Here is a 14,267-nt window from a genome sequence, read left to right on the forward strand (position 1 = left end):
GGGAGGCGGGCACGCGGGCTGGCGCCGGACAGTGGCGCTCAGGTGCGCGGGCTGGCGGTGGAGGAGGTTGGAACTGCGGGCGCGGGGGCAGTCGGTGGGGCTTGGGGAGAGGGTGAGGGCGGGTGGCGCGCGGCTGAGGCGAGGACCCCAACTCCTGGGGTGCTCGGTGGGGAAGCCCGCGTGGGCGCCTCGGTGGGCGCAGGCGGGAGTCCGGGCGCTGGGAGGTGGGGGCCTCCCGTGGCAGGGCGTGGCGCGGCCTGGGCACTGGCGGGCGGGCTGGCCGTGCGCCCAGAGGCGGCGCCTGTTGGGGTGGGGCCGACGCTCTTGCCCGCGGGGTAGGGCGCCCCACCCGTCGTCACTTCTTCCTTGCCCTTTTGGCACCGTGCAGAAGGTCCGTAGCTCTTCGGGCGGCTGGGGAACCTTGGTTGCCCGCCCCCCTAAAAGTGGGCGCTACCTTTGAGTCACTTGTGAAAGAGGTGCGGCGCCTTTAACGGAGTCCTGCCCCTCCGGTGTCACTCTCGCCGCTTCCCAAAGGGGTTGCTGGGGGAACCGCACGTCCCGCCCCCTCCAGGCTTCGAAGCCTAGGCCAGTGGCGCTCCCGCACACCTAGCCGCGTCTGGCCGCGCCTGTCCTACAAGGGAAAGGGGAAGCCAAGGCCCCCAGCTCAGCTTCTTACTTGCTAGGTGACCCTGGGCAAGCCACTTAATTTTTCTTTTTTCTTTTTGTTGTTTGTTTTTTGGAGTCAGGCTGGCCTTGAATTCACTGTGTAGCCCAGGCCTGCCCCACCACGCCCGGCCACTCAGCCTTTCTTTTTTTTTTAGCGGGGAGCGGGTTGAGACAGGGTCTCACTATGTAGTGCAGGCTGAGTTTAAACTTGCTTATGTACCCCAGGCTGACCTCGAACTCGTGGCGAATCTCCTGCCTCGGTCTCCCGAGTGCTGGGATTACAGGCGTGCACCACCACGCCCAGTTTACACTCAGCCTTTCTTACTCACTTTTTTCATCTGTGAAATAGAGATACTAGCTCATTAATTTGTTGTGATGACTGAGCGAATCAGTACTTATAAAGTTATTAGAACAGTGCTTGGAGCGCAGCAGCACACAAAAAGTATTGTGTTTAGCAATTACTGTATGTCATTTCCCCAGTCTTGGTAGGCGTTTGAGAAGATTTTTCCCCTGGTGGTGGGCATCAAACTCAGGCCCTTGCACGTGTAGGCAAGCACTCTATCACTGAGCTACACCCCCAGCTCTGAGAAGTGGTTTGCATTTTTTTTTCTGGTAGCCATCTGTGTTTCGGATTCTCTTCCTCTAATTGAAACCAATCCCCTCAGGCTGGGGATGTGGCTCAGTGGTAGAGTTCTTGCCTTGCATGCACAAGGCCCTGGTTGATCCCTAGCACCACAAAAATTAAAATGAAAAAACAATCCCCTCAGTCCTCAGAGCTGATGGAGGTTCCCTTCCCTTGTCACCCTTTCAGATACTGTGCCTGGTGATTCTGATTTGCTTCAGTGCCTCAACGTCAGGGTACTCCTCCCTGTCGGTGATTGAGATGGTCCTTGCTGCTGTCTTCTTTGTCATCTACATGTGTGATCTGCATACCAAGATGCCGTTCATCAACTGGCCCTGGAGTGTGAGGAGGGGGGACCAGCAGTGGGCAGGGGCCTGGGCAGTTGGGATTGCCTGGGGGACTCTGGAGCCTGACTCACCCTTCTCCCAACGCCTCACAGGATTTCTTCCGAACCCTCATAGCGGCGATCCTCTACCTGATCACCTCCATTTTTGTCCTCGTTGAGAGAGGAAACAGCTCCAAAATCACTGCAGGGGTAAAGGCTGTGGTGACAGCTCTGAACTACAGGGGAGAAGGGTTGGAGGACCAGGGGCCATTTCTGTCGCTGCTTCTGGCACAAAGTAGTCACACTTGCTCCCAGGCCTGTCAGGAGGGGAGGTCTGGCTTCCCACCATGGTTTATCTCCCAAGATCATTTGCTATAGGGGCTGTCCCTTGTCAGACACGGGCTTGTGGGAACACACTAGGACAGCATCTGCTTCAACTTTGTCACAGCTGTAGTGTGGTGTGTCCCCTCCGTGTGGGGCCACCACGTGCCTGCCCTGTGTTGAGAAGTGCTGGGGGAAGGTGGGGCAGAATCCAGCCTCCTGGCCTCTCCTCGTGGCCCTCGGACTTTGCAGTCTGGGGCTGGAGTCACCGTCCTGCATAGGCCAATCCCCTGAGCTGGTGGCTACGGAGGTAAAAGGCAGACTAGGCCAACCACCTAAGCCACCCCCTCACTCCCACCTACACCCCCAGGTACTGGGCTTAATTGCTACGCTGCTGTTCGGCTATGATGCCTATTTCACCTTCCCACTTCGACAGCAAAGACATACAGCAGCCCCCACTGGTAAGTGTGTACGGGTGTTGTTGAGACAGCAGAGTACAAAGAGAAAGGGATCTCCCAAGGAAAGGTGTGAATGCCAGCTCCATCCCTTACTGGTACTTAGGGGTTTTGCACCAGTAAATACCATAAGCCTCAGCATTCCTGTCTGTAAGATGGACATATAGATTGAGTCAATGCTTTCTCTCTTTTCCTCCTGCAGACCCTACAGATGGCCCAGTGTAGGCGAACTCTCATTTTTCTCTGCAACCTGCAAAGAACTCCTCCACTGAGAAAACTCCCCATCCCCACAACACTCCCAGCCCCTTACTGAGGTAAAAGTGCCTTTATTGGGAGAATTTTGTCTGCCAGCTTGCCAAGCAACCCTCCTGGGTGTGGTCACCTCTATGGGAGTGGCTAGGTCTCCCTTCTCCAGCATCCCAAAGCGGACATCAGTCTTTTGTGGGCCCACACCCCTGCCTAAGCCACAGAAAGGGAGGGGAGTGCCTCCAATTTCAGACTGTGAGCTCTGAGCTCCACCCGGTAACCCGAGGAAAGTGACCTCCTCAGTGTGGAGGGTGGTTCTCTGGAGTGGAAAATAAATAATAAACAGATTGCTAAAATCTATGAGAATGAATAAATTAATCCTGTGACCAAAGGTGGATAGATCTCAAGCATCAGGAGGCGGTGTTAGGGGGAGGGGGCAGCTGGAGCCAGGAGGCAAAGAAGCCAGGCCTGTTTTACACATTAAATTACTTCAGCGATACAAACAGGAAAGAGGGAGGAAGGAAGGAAGGGGACTTAGGACTTCTTTTCCGGTGGGGAGGCCATCATGTGCGGACTGGAGAACGGAGCCCCCTCTAGGGCTGTCTGCTTTCAAGCCACGATGCAGTTCTTGTCTCGGGCCTGGCGAGGCAGCCCTAGCCGAGAGTCCCCGGGGAGCTGCAGGGCTGTGGCGTTGGTCTCAGTTGCAGCACCCTGAGGGGCCCTGGGCCTGCACAGGTGTGGGGGCATTGGGATCCGTTCCCCTAGGAAGAAGCCATCGTCCTCAGAGGACTCAGAACTGAGACTGGAGGGTGAGCTGGAGCAAGAGCCGGAGTCTGACCCTGATGCCAAGTCACATCGATGGCGGCCATGTCTGCCAGAGTGGCAGTGATGGTGGTGGTGGTGTCTGCGATGTCTCCTGTGGCGGCGGCTGGAGGCTCTGGGTGGGGGACTGCGTGGCCTGCGGCGCCAGGCTGGGGGTGCACTCAGGGTCCGCCGTGGACCTCCCTCAGACACAAGTGGGTCTCGGAAGCTGACACGTGGGGTGCTCTGGCGACCAAAGGCACTATCTTCCTGGTGCAGGTCCGGTTGCCCAGGAGATTCCAGGGGAAGTTCTGGAGCATTTCGGAGCCCCAGCTCGGGCATGGAGTGGCGGTGGGGGGCCCCTCTCAGGAAGTGGGAAGGCTCCTCAGGGCCTACAGCTGGGAAAAAAGAGAGGGAGCGACTGACTCCCTGTATCTGCTCCTCCGGGCTGCCCTCTCCTGCGAGACCTGAGGAAAGGCCTGCTTTCCCCCACTAGGACTAGGGACTTGGTGGTAGGTGTCAGAAATGGGCAGGGAGAGGCGGAGGAACTGGGAGGTTTTTTTCTTTTTTCTTTTGTTTCTTTGAGACAGGGTCTTGCTGTATAGTTCAGGCTGCCCCTGAATTCACTATGTAGCCAGGATGGCCTTGAACTTGTGGCAACCCTCCTGTCTTAGCCCTCCGAGTGCTGGGATTACAGGTGTGCACCCCCACGCCCCGCCCAGCTGGAGCTGGGAGGTTTTTTTTTGTCTTCTCGAGACAGGGTCTGCCTATGCAGTTCAGGCTGGCCTTGAGCTCACTTTGAGGCCTAGGCTGGCCTCGAACTCTCAATAATCCTTTTGCCTCAGCCTCCCAAGTGCTGGGGTCACAGGCATGCGCCATCACGCCCGGCAGAGCTGGGAGTTTTTGAGGCCTGGTGCAAGATACTGATTGGAGAGAGGATAGGAAGTAAGGCAGAGGTACCTGAGGCGGGGTTGGTGCATAGGGCGTGGCCTGGGAATGAGGAAGTGATTTTGGTGAAAGGGCGTGGCCTGAGCTGGAGCAGATTTGGTTTGCCACAGAAAGGGGGGCGGGGCCTGGGTGAAGAGGGTGGAGGGTGACTGGGTTGAATGAAAGAAGCGAAAAGGGCTCTGGCGGAGTTGAGATAAGGGTAGGGCCCTGTGCGGGAGGGAGCCGCGGACCAGGATTCCCAGGGCAGAGGCAGTTGGGCTGGAGAGTAGGCCTGGAATGTGGTGGGGGAGGAGGCGGGGCCCGCTGCGGTCCGTGAGGGGTCGCGTGGAGGGGGGCGGGGACCTGGCTGGTGAGTCTCACCTGGCGCGGCCTCCGTGCAGGTGCCTTTGGTGGCTGTCTCGGACGTCCCCTCCACAGCAGTGAAAAAGGCTGTGGAGGCTGCGAGTGGGGCAGTGACAGTGCCTGCGCTCCAGCTGCGGCGGCCTGGCCTGGGGGCCGGGGCCATGGGCTCCGACCCGAGGCTGCAAGCTCGAGAGCAGAAGATTAGGCCGCGGCGGGGCAGGAAGGGGCGGCCCAGCAGGGCTCGACCGCAACGACTGCAGCAGAAGCAGCGGTCTGAGGCGTGCCAGTGCTGGCCCTCGTAAGCCATCTGGCCCTGGTCCAGACCTGCAGGGACCAACGCGGGGGTAAACTGAGGCAAAACCGCCAGGCAGACTCCGCACCCCTCCTAAATCAGGCCTTTCTTAGGCAGAAGTGAGGAAACTGAGGTCAGGTACCCGAATTTGCTTCCCCCTTGTGGAATGGGGCTCTTCTCCGGACAAAGCTGGAAGCTTGAGGTGTGGGCTTCACCCATGATCCCTCATCCCCTTCTCCTGGAGACTGGCTGGTAAATGTCTCCCAGTCCCTCCTCCCTTTCTTTCCCGAGGCCCCTCCAGCAGTGGAGGTGAGCACTGGACTCAGATGTGGGCGGGCTTAGACGTTTCGGGGAGGCAGCTTCAGGTGGAAGGTGAGTGGAAGGCTGGGCTGAAGCAGCGGCCGGGTGTAGGGGCAGGGTCTGGGTGCGGGTGGGATGCCGAAACCTAAGCTGGTGGAGCCTAGCACAGAGGTCAAGGCCGTAGAGCGAGGCTTCTAGCACGCCTGGCCGGAGGGTAGGAGTGTAGTGGTAGCCTAAAGTGCGGGTGGGGTTTACAAAGAATGTCAGAGCCGGGAGCGGGACTTGCAGTGAAGGGCACAGGCCTCTGGTGCTCCACCTGGCCTTCAAAGACAGAGTGCGGTGGGAGATGAGCCTGGAAGCCTGGAGGCCAGGCGGCTCCTGCGGGACGTGGCTGTACCCCTCCGTCCAGCCCCGTAGTGTTCACCCACCGATGTGCTCCCCGCAGCCATCACAGTACTCGGCGTGGCGGGCCTCGTAGCAGGCGCAGCAGTGGGGGCGGCTCTGACGCATGACATATCGCTGCCCTCCTAGCGACGCTTCACACTCGAAGCAGCAGAAGTGACCCATGTGCCAGTGCCGGCCCTCGGCCTCTGTGCACTCCGGGGAGAAGATGATCTGGAGGGTGCAGGCCACCGACGGCTGTCAGAAGGGCCAGACCCTGGCCCTGCCTCCCCTCCACTCCCACCCCTGGGCAGAGAGGCACACACCTCATCACAGGCTTGGCAGCGTGGGCGCAGGCGCTCGGCGTGGTGACGCCCACAGTAGACCTTGCCAGCATGATAGAAGTAGATGAGGTCGACCAGCAGCTCGCGGCATGTGGTGCACACAAAGCACTGTGGGTGCCAACAGGCGCCCAGGCCCGCACGGCTCGCAAACACCGCAATGTCCCCACCTCCGATCTGCTTCCCGCACTGCCAAGTGACGAGAGACACTGTCACCATCACCAAGATGGTCACACTGATGGGGTCAGCTGGGTATTTCACATGTGAGTCTTCCCATGGTGAACCGTCGTGAGTGGCCCCACCTACAGGGTACCGTCGAGACAGTTCCCACCTACAGGGGGTGATTGGACACCGGCCCTACTCATGGGAGAAACCACAGAGACAGGTCCTACCCGTCGTGAGTGGCCTTAAAGGTAAGCCACGTCCACAGAGGGCTACAGCAGACATAGAGGCAGGCTGGCCCCCGTGGGGAGCTGTAGACACAGTCACCACCCAGCAGGACCTCAGCCACAGGCCTTAGCAAATATTGTGTTCTAAGGACAGAACCTACACGCTAGGGAGGGACTGGGAAACAAATTCCACCGACCATTCAGCCCGGAAGACAGGCTGCTGCTGCGGGTCACTTTTGTTTTTGGTGTGGGGATGGAACCCAGGGCTTTGCACATGCTAAGCAGGGAATCTACCATTAAGCCACACCTCCAGCCGGTGGATCAGTTCCTAAGGACAAGTCCTGACCACAGAAGGACCAAAGAGCCCATGCCCGGGTCCCCTGCATGGAGGGGAGGAAATCCAGGGAAGATACACCCAGGTTTCCTTTGAGACAAACTGCACCCAACATTAGGATCCAGGAACAGGTCCAGTCCACTAGGGGGCGCTAGACACACAGCCAGCCAACCAATGGGAGCCTGGGCTTTGCGTGGCGGGCCTGGGTCTTCGCTCACACAGACCCTCCTCACTCACCTCCTCACAGATGGCCCCAGTGATAGTCACTGGGAAGATGCGCACGGTGCCTCGCCCCAGATTCTCCCGCTTCCGCTGCTGGCTGAAGGCTCTGAGCTCTTTCTTCTCCTCCTCTTCCAATGCTGTGCAGTACTGCGCCTGGGGGAAGTAGGGGTCTTCCAGACTTCATCCACTCCCAAGGTTTACTCTAGGCCTCCGTAGAGGTGGTGCCTCCTGCTGAAATAACTGCCCCTCACCTCTTCTTCTAGCACTCTGCCGTGATTTTGTCAAGGAATGTCACTTGCTGTTTCCCTGGCTGTCTAGGCCTCTCACCTCAGTTCAGCCCACTTTTGTTCCTCTAACCTGTTTCTCTCTAGCTGCCTTGCATTTGTGAATGTACCTGGCTTGCCTTCCTGTCCTTCTTTTGTGCTGTTAAGGATTGAACACAGGGCCTTCCCACTGAGATGTGTGCCTAGCCCTTTTAAATTTCTTTTTTTTGTCTTTTTGAGACAGGGTCTCACTATGCAGTTCAGGCTGTCCTTGAGCTCACTTTGTAGCCCAGGCTGTCTCAAACTTACAGTGATCCTCCTGCCTCATTCTCCCGAGTGCTGGGATTATAGGTGTGTGCCATCATGCCTGGCTACCCTTTAAAAATTTTAAGACAAGTCTTGCTAAATTGTCCAGGCTGGCCTCAAACTTTTGATGCTCCTGCCTTTGCTTCCTAGAGTGCTGGAATTCCAGGCATGCAATGCTAGCCCAGCTTCTTTTTTATTTACTTTTTATTTATTTATATTTATTTATTTATTTATTGTCTTTTTGAGACAGAGTCCCACTATGCAGTTCAGGCTGAACTTGAGCTCACTTTGTAGCCCAGGCTGGTCTCCAACTTGCAACGATCCTCCTGCCTCAGCCTCCCAAGTGCTGGGATTACAGGCGTGCGCCACCACGCCTGGCTTTTATTTACTTTTTACCAAAAAAATTGTTTTTTGAGATAGGGTCTTACTGTGTAGCTCAGGCTGGCCTTGAACTCCCTATGTACACCAGGGTGGCCTCAACCTCTAGGCAATCCTCCTGCCTCAGCCTCCAGAGTGCTGGGATTACAGGGGTGCTCCACCATTCTCGGCAGTCATTTTTTTTTTTGGGGGGGGAACATGGTCTCCCTAAGTTGCCAAGGTAAGACTTTGAACTTGTTGTCCTCCAGCCTCAGCCTCCCTCAGGCCCTTCTTCTCACCTCACTGTCGTGTGGAGGCAGCTGGTGCAGCAGTTGTTTGATCCTGTATTTTTCTCCAGGACTGTTCACATAGGGGACCTTGTCCTCGGGAAGGCAGCTGAAAAACTGGTATACCTGGGAGGACATGATGAGTGGGAGAAAACTGAGATTGGGGGTGAGCTGGGAGGCAGTGATGTGGGTCTCTCTGCTTCTCTGCAAAAATTAAAGTCATCAAAGGGAACTTCTGACTCCCTCCCTCTCCTGCCTAAAGCTCCCAAACATGTTGAGTACTGCTCCACGTCTTGTCCCTTGTCTCCCTGCCCTTGGTACTGTGGGTTGTGCCCAGGGTCTTCACATGGAGCTACATCCCCAGCCCTTGTTAGATTTTTTATTTTGAGAAAGGGTCTCACTAAGTCGCTAAATTCCCCAGGCTGGGCTTGAACTTGCAGTGCTCCTGCCTCAGCCTCCCTGAGTGTTGGGATTACAGGCCTTGCCACCACGCCTGGTTTATCTCCACCCCTTTTATTTTTTGAGACAGGGTCTCGCTAAATTTCCCAGGGTGGCCTTGAACGCACTCCTGATCCTCCTGCCTAGGCTCCTTGAGTAGCTGGGACGCAGGCTTGTGCAGCTGTGCCCAGCTTTCCTCATGTCTTGACCTGCCCTGCTCCTCTGGCCCTGCTGCACTTTTCTCCTTCCCTTCACGCAGATCTCCAAAGAGCTGTGAGCACTCAAGTGCACTGCACCGCTCTCCACGCTGCTCCAGCCAGGCTCCTCCTGCCGTGAAGCTATAGGGCCTCCCTATCTTGTTGGCGGTTCCCTCTGAATGTGGGAAGGCCCTAGAGCTCGTCCTTGGTCGTCTGCCCTGTCTCCGTTCACCTCCTTGGGAACTGCATCCAACCTCATGGCTGTTTATAGCTATCGGGTAAGGAGCCAAAAATGCGTAGCTCCGGCCCGGCACTTCTTTGAGAGGTTACTTGGAGATCTAAGGGACACCTGGAGCTCCAGGCGGCCAGAACCGGACTCACGGCTCTTACTCTCTTCACCTTGCTCTTGCCTTGGCCTTTGCTGCACTAGTGACTCCATCTACCGCTCTCAGGGTCGCATTTCAGTGGTCTTTCTCTCACCTTCACAAGCAAATCTGGGCTCTGCTTTCACATTACAGCCAGAATTGGGGCTGGTGGTGTGGCTCAGTGGTAGAGCACTGGCCCTGCACGGTCCATCCTCAGCATCACAATATATGCACCCCACAGTGGGTCCTACTACGTACACAGCACCATTCCCAGTCACCTGGACCACTGCGTAGCCTCCTCACTGTTCTCCTAGCTCTCTCCCTCATTCCTACCGCCTGACACAGCAGCTGCAGACCCTCCTGTTAAATCACAGTACAGCCAGGCGTGGTGGTGCACGCCTATAATCCCAGCACTCAGAAGGCTGAGGCAGGAGGATTGCTTCAAGTTTGAGGCCAGCCTGGGCTACAAAGTGAGCTCAAGGCCAGTCTAAACTGCATAGTGAGACCCTGTCTCAAAAAGATTTAAAAAAAAAAATCACAGGACAAACCGCTTCCCTGCTCTGCTCATGTCCTTTGTGCGACCTCCCCTTCATTCTGTGTCCAAGTCCTCTCCATGGCCCTGCCACCTCTCTGACCTCATGTCCAACTGCTCCCTGTCACACTGCTGTAGTTGTACTGGCCTCCTCACTTTTCTTCACACATGTGACAAGCACACTCCTCCCTCTGGGCCTGGCATTGCTACTCATCTGCCTGGATCATTCTAACCTTAGATATCTGCCAGGCCCACTTCTTCAGTTCCTTCAGGGCAGCTCAGACAGGGAATTCCCACAGAAGCTTACCTGGGCACTCTACATACAATTCCAGCCTTTGTCTCTCTCTCTCTCTCTCTTCTTCCTTTCCCTGCTTTTTTTTTTTTTTTTGCTGAGACAGGATCTTACTATGCAGTTCAGGCTGGCCTTGAATTCACTTATGTAGCCCAGGCTGGCCTTGAACTCACAGTGATCCTCCTGCCTCAGCCTCCTGAGTGCTGGGATTATAGTTGTGTGCCACCACACTCAGTTTGTTTTTTTTTTGAGACAGGGTCTTACTATGTAGTTCACGCTGGTCTTGGCTCACTGTGTAGCCCAGGCTGGCCTTGAACTCATGGCAATCTTCCTTGCCTCAGCTTCCAGAGTGCTGGCACTACAGGAGTGCACTACCATGCCCAGATGGATTTGGTTATCTGTAGGGGGTCCTAGAAGTAACTCCCCAAGGATATCAAACGCAAATTATATCTACAGGTTTGTTTATTGGCTGTTACTCTTTCTGGAATCAGCCTCTTGCTGGGTATGATGGCACATGCCTGTAATCCCAGCACTCAGGAGGCTGAGGCAGGAGGATCGTTGGGAGTTCGAGGCTAGCCTGGACTACAAAGTGAGCTCAAGGCCAGCCTAAACTGCATAGGGAGACCCTGTCTCAAAAAGACAAAAAAAAAAAAAAAAAAAAAAGAAGAAGAAGGCTGAGGCAGGGGGATCTCTGGGAGTTTGAGGCCAGCCTAGATGCCATAGGGAGTTCAAGACCATCCTGAACTACATAGGGAGACCCCGTCTCAAAAAAAAAAAAAAAAAAGGAATCAACCTCCATGTGGGACTATAGTTTATTTTGTTTTGTTTACTGCTGTGTCCTCAGTGCCTAAAACAGTGTTTGACATGCGGAAAATGCTCAATAACTATTTGTTGAATGAATGAATGGATGACTGAATGAATGACTGAATGAACGAATAGTCATGTAGGATAGGACTGGGGTGGATGAACAGGTCGGTGATCACTCAGGATTCTTTGTGAGGTGCGGTGGGGTGACTACCCCTCTATGAAGAAGCGTTAGGACACTGGAAATGTTTTGTATGTGTGCGTGTGGCTGCATGTGTGCCCACTGGAGAATGATAGTGGGTGGCTGGCCTTTGGTCACCTGCTCAGGCTTAAGGCCCGGGGGCACCCAGGCATACTCTTCCGATGCACAGCCCGAGTCGTCGTCAGAGATGGAGTGGCGCTGGAAGTCCGAGATTAGGCGACACATGATGCGCTCCAGGTCCACAGGCACCGTGTGCACTGCATGCTCCTCCCGCGGGCATTTGCAGTGTTGGCAGATCTTTCTTCGGGGCGAGACGGTAGGTCAATTACTAAGGAGTTGCTTATCCGGACCCACCCGGCTCCCTCAGCAGGCCAAATCTGGTTGAAAGGCGGGACACACAGATTACAGGGCTCTGCACCTGGGGCTAGGGCTGACCGTGGGCTGAGCCAAGGTCTGGCTGTTGGGTCTCTAGCCAGGCTGTGCAGATTAGGGCACTGGCTGTGAGGGGCTCAGCTTCTGGTTGACGGCAGAGCTGTAAAGCAGGGGCTGAGTAAACTGGGGTGTGTGGGGCTGGGATTAGCTCAGCGGCACAGTGCCTGCCTGGCAAGCGCAAGGTTGTGAGTTCGATTCCTGGTACCAGAAAACAAAAGAAAACAACCAAAAAAAAAAAAAAACCAACAACAAAAAAAAGAAACTGGGGTGTGGACCAGGAGCCTGGGCTTCGGGATATGAATGGGTGGGACTGTGGGGTCTCGAGGACATGCCTTAACCTGCCAGCTTTGGGGCTTGTGTCAGACTCTCTGGGCAGCGGGCCTGAGAGGGTGGGACTCTGAGACAGAGCGTGGAGGTTAGGAGCTTTCCCTCAGGAAAGGCTCTGCGCTTTGCAGGGAAACCGATGAGGCTCTGACTTGTGTGTTGGGAGTGGTGATCCTGTGGGACTGAGGGCTCTCTCTGAGGTCTTTTACGAGCTTCTGGGTGCAGGGATCCAGTAGCAATAGGACACTGGGCCTGAGCCTAAGGAGGAGGCTGGGGGAGGAGCATCTCCCTAGGGATGGGACTCCAGCTTCGGGCGGACGGGTGCGGCTCTGTAGTGGGTGGAGCCCTCCTGGAAACAACTCCAGGTAAGCGTCAGGGGGCGGGGTTCCGCAGCGGAGTTTAAGGCTCTTTTTTCTTCCCCACCGAGGTCCATCCCGGGAGCTCCGGCCAGGGAGCGTGTCCTGAGCCTCCAGGCGTTTCCCCCCAAAGGCGGCGCTCTGACAAAGGGGAGGCTTTGGGTGTGTCTCTTACCTCCACCCGTGCAGCAGGAAGCCTGGGCACTGCTCTCTGCAGGAGTTGCAAGGCTGGCCCCGGTCTGGGTCCTCCGCCTCTGGAGGCTGTAGTGGGTGGGGGCGGACGCAGGGCCGGGCAAGGCGCCGGAGCAGGGAGGGAGAAGTCAACGCTCGCTCCTCCACTCCCAGGCCCGCAACCGCACGCTGGGGCCTGCCCTACCAGGGCAGCGCTGGGCAGGCTGGGACAGCGCCTGGGGTGCGGGGGGAGGGGCACAACCGAGCCAGAGGCGGGGCATCTGAGGCTACCCCCCCCCCCCCGTATTGTCCCCCTTTCAGGGAATTGCCCTCCTTGGGCTGCTTCCCCCTCCTCCAGCCTCGCACACCTCTGGCCAGCCTTCAGTTCCTCGGGGCTCAAATACCTCCTCCAGCATCAGAGTATCCCTCCAGAGCAGAGTCCCTAATCGAGGCATCCCCTCAGACCTCATCAGGTCTCATCTCCACCCAGGAAGCCAGCAGCACTCGATTGCCCTGGGTAGGGGTCTGAGATCCCACCCTTCCTTGGGATCACCACAAGAACCCCGCTCTTCCCTTCAGAAGGCAAAGAACCCCTCCCCGAAACTGCGGCTGCATTCCCTCTTACCTAAAGAGCCGAAGACCCTCCCCTAGGATCTTAGGAGGCTTCTGCTCCACTCGGAAACCTCCGCACTGAGACCTTGGCATTTACCCCTCATATCTTAGGACTACCGTGTTCAATTCTCTGAACCACCAAAACCCAGACCCCACAATTGCTGGTCAAAGACTCCCTTCCAAGAAGAACCCCCTCCTATCTAGGAAGTCAAAAGCTCTCAGACTCAGGTGGAAACTTGTAAGCCCCGTTACCCCAAATCCCAGCCCCTTGACCATACGCATAAGCATTGTGCACCCCAGGAGTGTAGGACACCTCCACTCACATTATGTTCCCCCAAGATATGGGGGTCCCTTACCTCAGAAACTCAGGAGGTCCCTGCTCATCTCAATACCCAGAGACCTAGTCTTTTTGGCCCTCACAATCCCCTCCCATAATTCACAGGAAAGGGGAGCCCACCAGGTTCCAAGGGTGCTGCTAAAATGTTTCGGGAAGCCAGGCATGGTGGTGGTGCCTGCCTGTGATCCCAGCACTTGGGGCGGCTGAGACAGGACGATTGCCATGAGTTCAAGGCCAGCCTGGAGTTACACAGTGAGTTCAAGGCCACCCTGAACTACAGAGACCCTGTCTCAAACAAACAAACAAACAAACAAGCAAACAAATTGTTCCAGGAGGTGATTAGGGAGCTCGGACCATCATATCTATCTTACATCTTCAACCTTACACCTCTAGCAGCTCCAGCGTCAGGCCCGGGAAAGCTGGGGATGGGGATTCCCGGCCTGCGACGCTCCTCCTCGCTATCCCTGTGCCCCCTCGCCTGGACCTCCTCAGTTTACCCGATCCCCACCGCTGCGCTGAGTCGTGCTCACCACACGCCCGGAGCGGCGTCTCCGGGATCCACGCGCGAACATGGCGCGTCCAGACAGGGTCAAGCCAGGCCGGGTCAGGCGAATGGAATCCGCCAGGCCACCGCGCGTCCGGCCCGGGAGCTGTGTTCCGTAAACCTGACACCCGCGTGGGAGGAGCGCGTCCGGCGGGGCCCGCCCCTGGGCCTGTGCTCCCCGCGTGCCACCCCTGCCTAAGGGTGAGCTGCCAGCGCCAGGAGCGCCCCATTCTCTCGGCGCGGCAGGCGCGGGGCGCCCAGAGGCAGGACCTCCACTGTCCCAACGTGCTGCGTAGCCTCTCGGGCTCGAAGGCTGCGGTGGAGGAGGTGTTGTGTGTGCGTGTGGAGGTGCGGGGGCCTGGGGCTGGTGAAATGACTGCAAGGGGTGTGTTGCCGCTTTGTGTCCATTCATCGTGGATGCTTATTTGGGGCAAGGTTTAGAGCCACCTCTGGGCGCCCCCAC

At 56.8% G+C, this 14,267-nt stretch overlaps 2 protein-coding genes across 2 annotated transcripts in view; one reads left to right on the top strand and one right to left on the bottom strand.

Moving 5' to 3' along the window:
- The window catches only part of Plp2 (proteolipid protein 2 (colonic epithelium-enriched)), a gene marked incomplete at its 5' end in the record, with an annotated part of 3,825 nt that extends 830 nt beyond the window's left edge, over window positions 1-2,995 (top strand). Inside the window, 4 exon segments of the mRNA XM_005411327.2 lie at window positions 1,478-1,630; window positions 1,728-1,823; window positions 2,305-2,395; window positions 2,592-2,995. Coding sequence (XP_005411384.1) covers window positions 1,478-1,630; window positions 1,728-1,823; window positions 2,305-2,395; window positions 2,592-2,614 — 363 coding nt within the window. The 3' untranslated portion in view covers window positions 2,615-2,995.
- Prickle3 (prickle homolog 3) lies at window positions 2,992-13,940 on the bottom strand. The gene is made up of 9 exons (XM_005411332.2): window positions 13,791-13,940; window positions 12,316-12,401; window positions 11,146-11,329; window positions 8,211-8,324; window positions 7,001-7,138; window positions 6,026-6,229; window positions 5,747-5,933; window positions 4,745-5,050; window positions 2,992-3,834 (listed from the first exon to the last, which is right to left on the bottom strand). Exons 1-9 carry the CDS (start codon window positions 13,830-13,832, stop codon window positions 3,245-3,247), a joined length of 1,851 nt encoding a protein of 616 aa, XP_005411389.1. The 5' UTR covers window positions 13,833-13,940; the 3' UTR covers window positions 2,992-3,244.
- Between the last annotated feature and the right edge of the window lie 327 nt (window positions 13,941-14,267).

This window comes from Chinchilla lanigera, unplaced genomic scaffold, assembly GCF_000276665.1.
Source record: "Chinchilla lanigera isolate Chin_1 unplaced genomic scaffold, ChiLan1.0 scaffold00142, whole genome shotgun sequence".
Taxonomy (NCBI): Eukaryota; Metazoa; Chordata; class Mammalia; order Rodentia; family Chinchillidae; genus Chinchilla; species Chinchilla lanigera.

Bases quoted from the DNA above. Each gene is read 5' to 3' on its own strand.
- Prickle3 (XM_005411332.2), bottom strand. From the start codon at position 13,832: ATGTTCGCGCGTGGATCCCGGAGACGCCGCTCCGGGCGTGTG. The intron at 12,402-13,790 runs GTGAGCACGACT...CACCCACTACAG, and splicing joins GACGCCGCTCCGGGCGTGTG to CCTCCAGAGGCGGAGGACCC. The intron at 6,230-7,000 runs GTGAGTGAGGAG...GTCACTTGGCAG, and splicing joins CTGGGGCCATCTGTGAGGAG to TGCGGGAAGCAGATCGGAGG.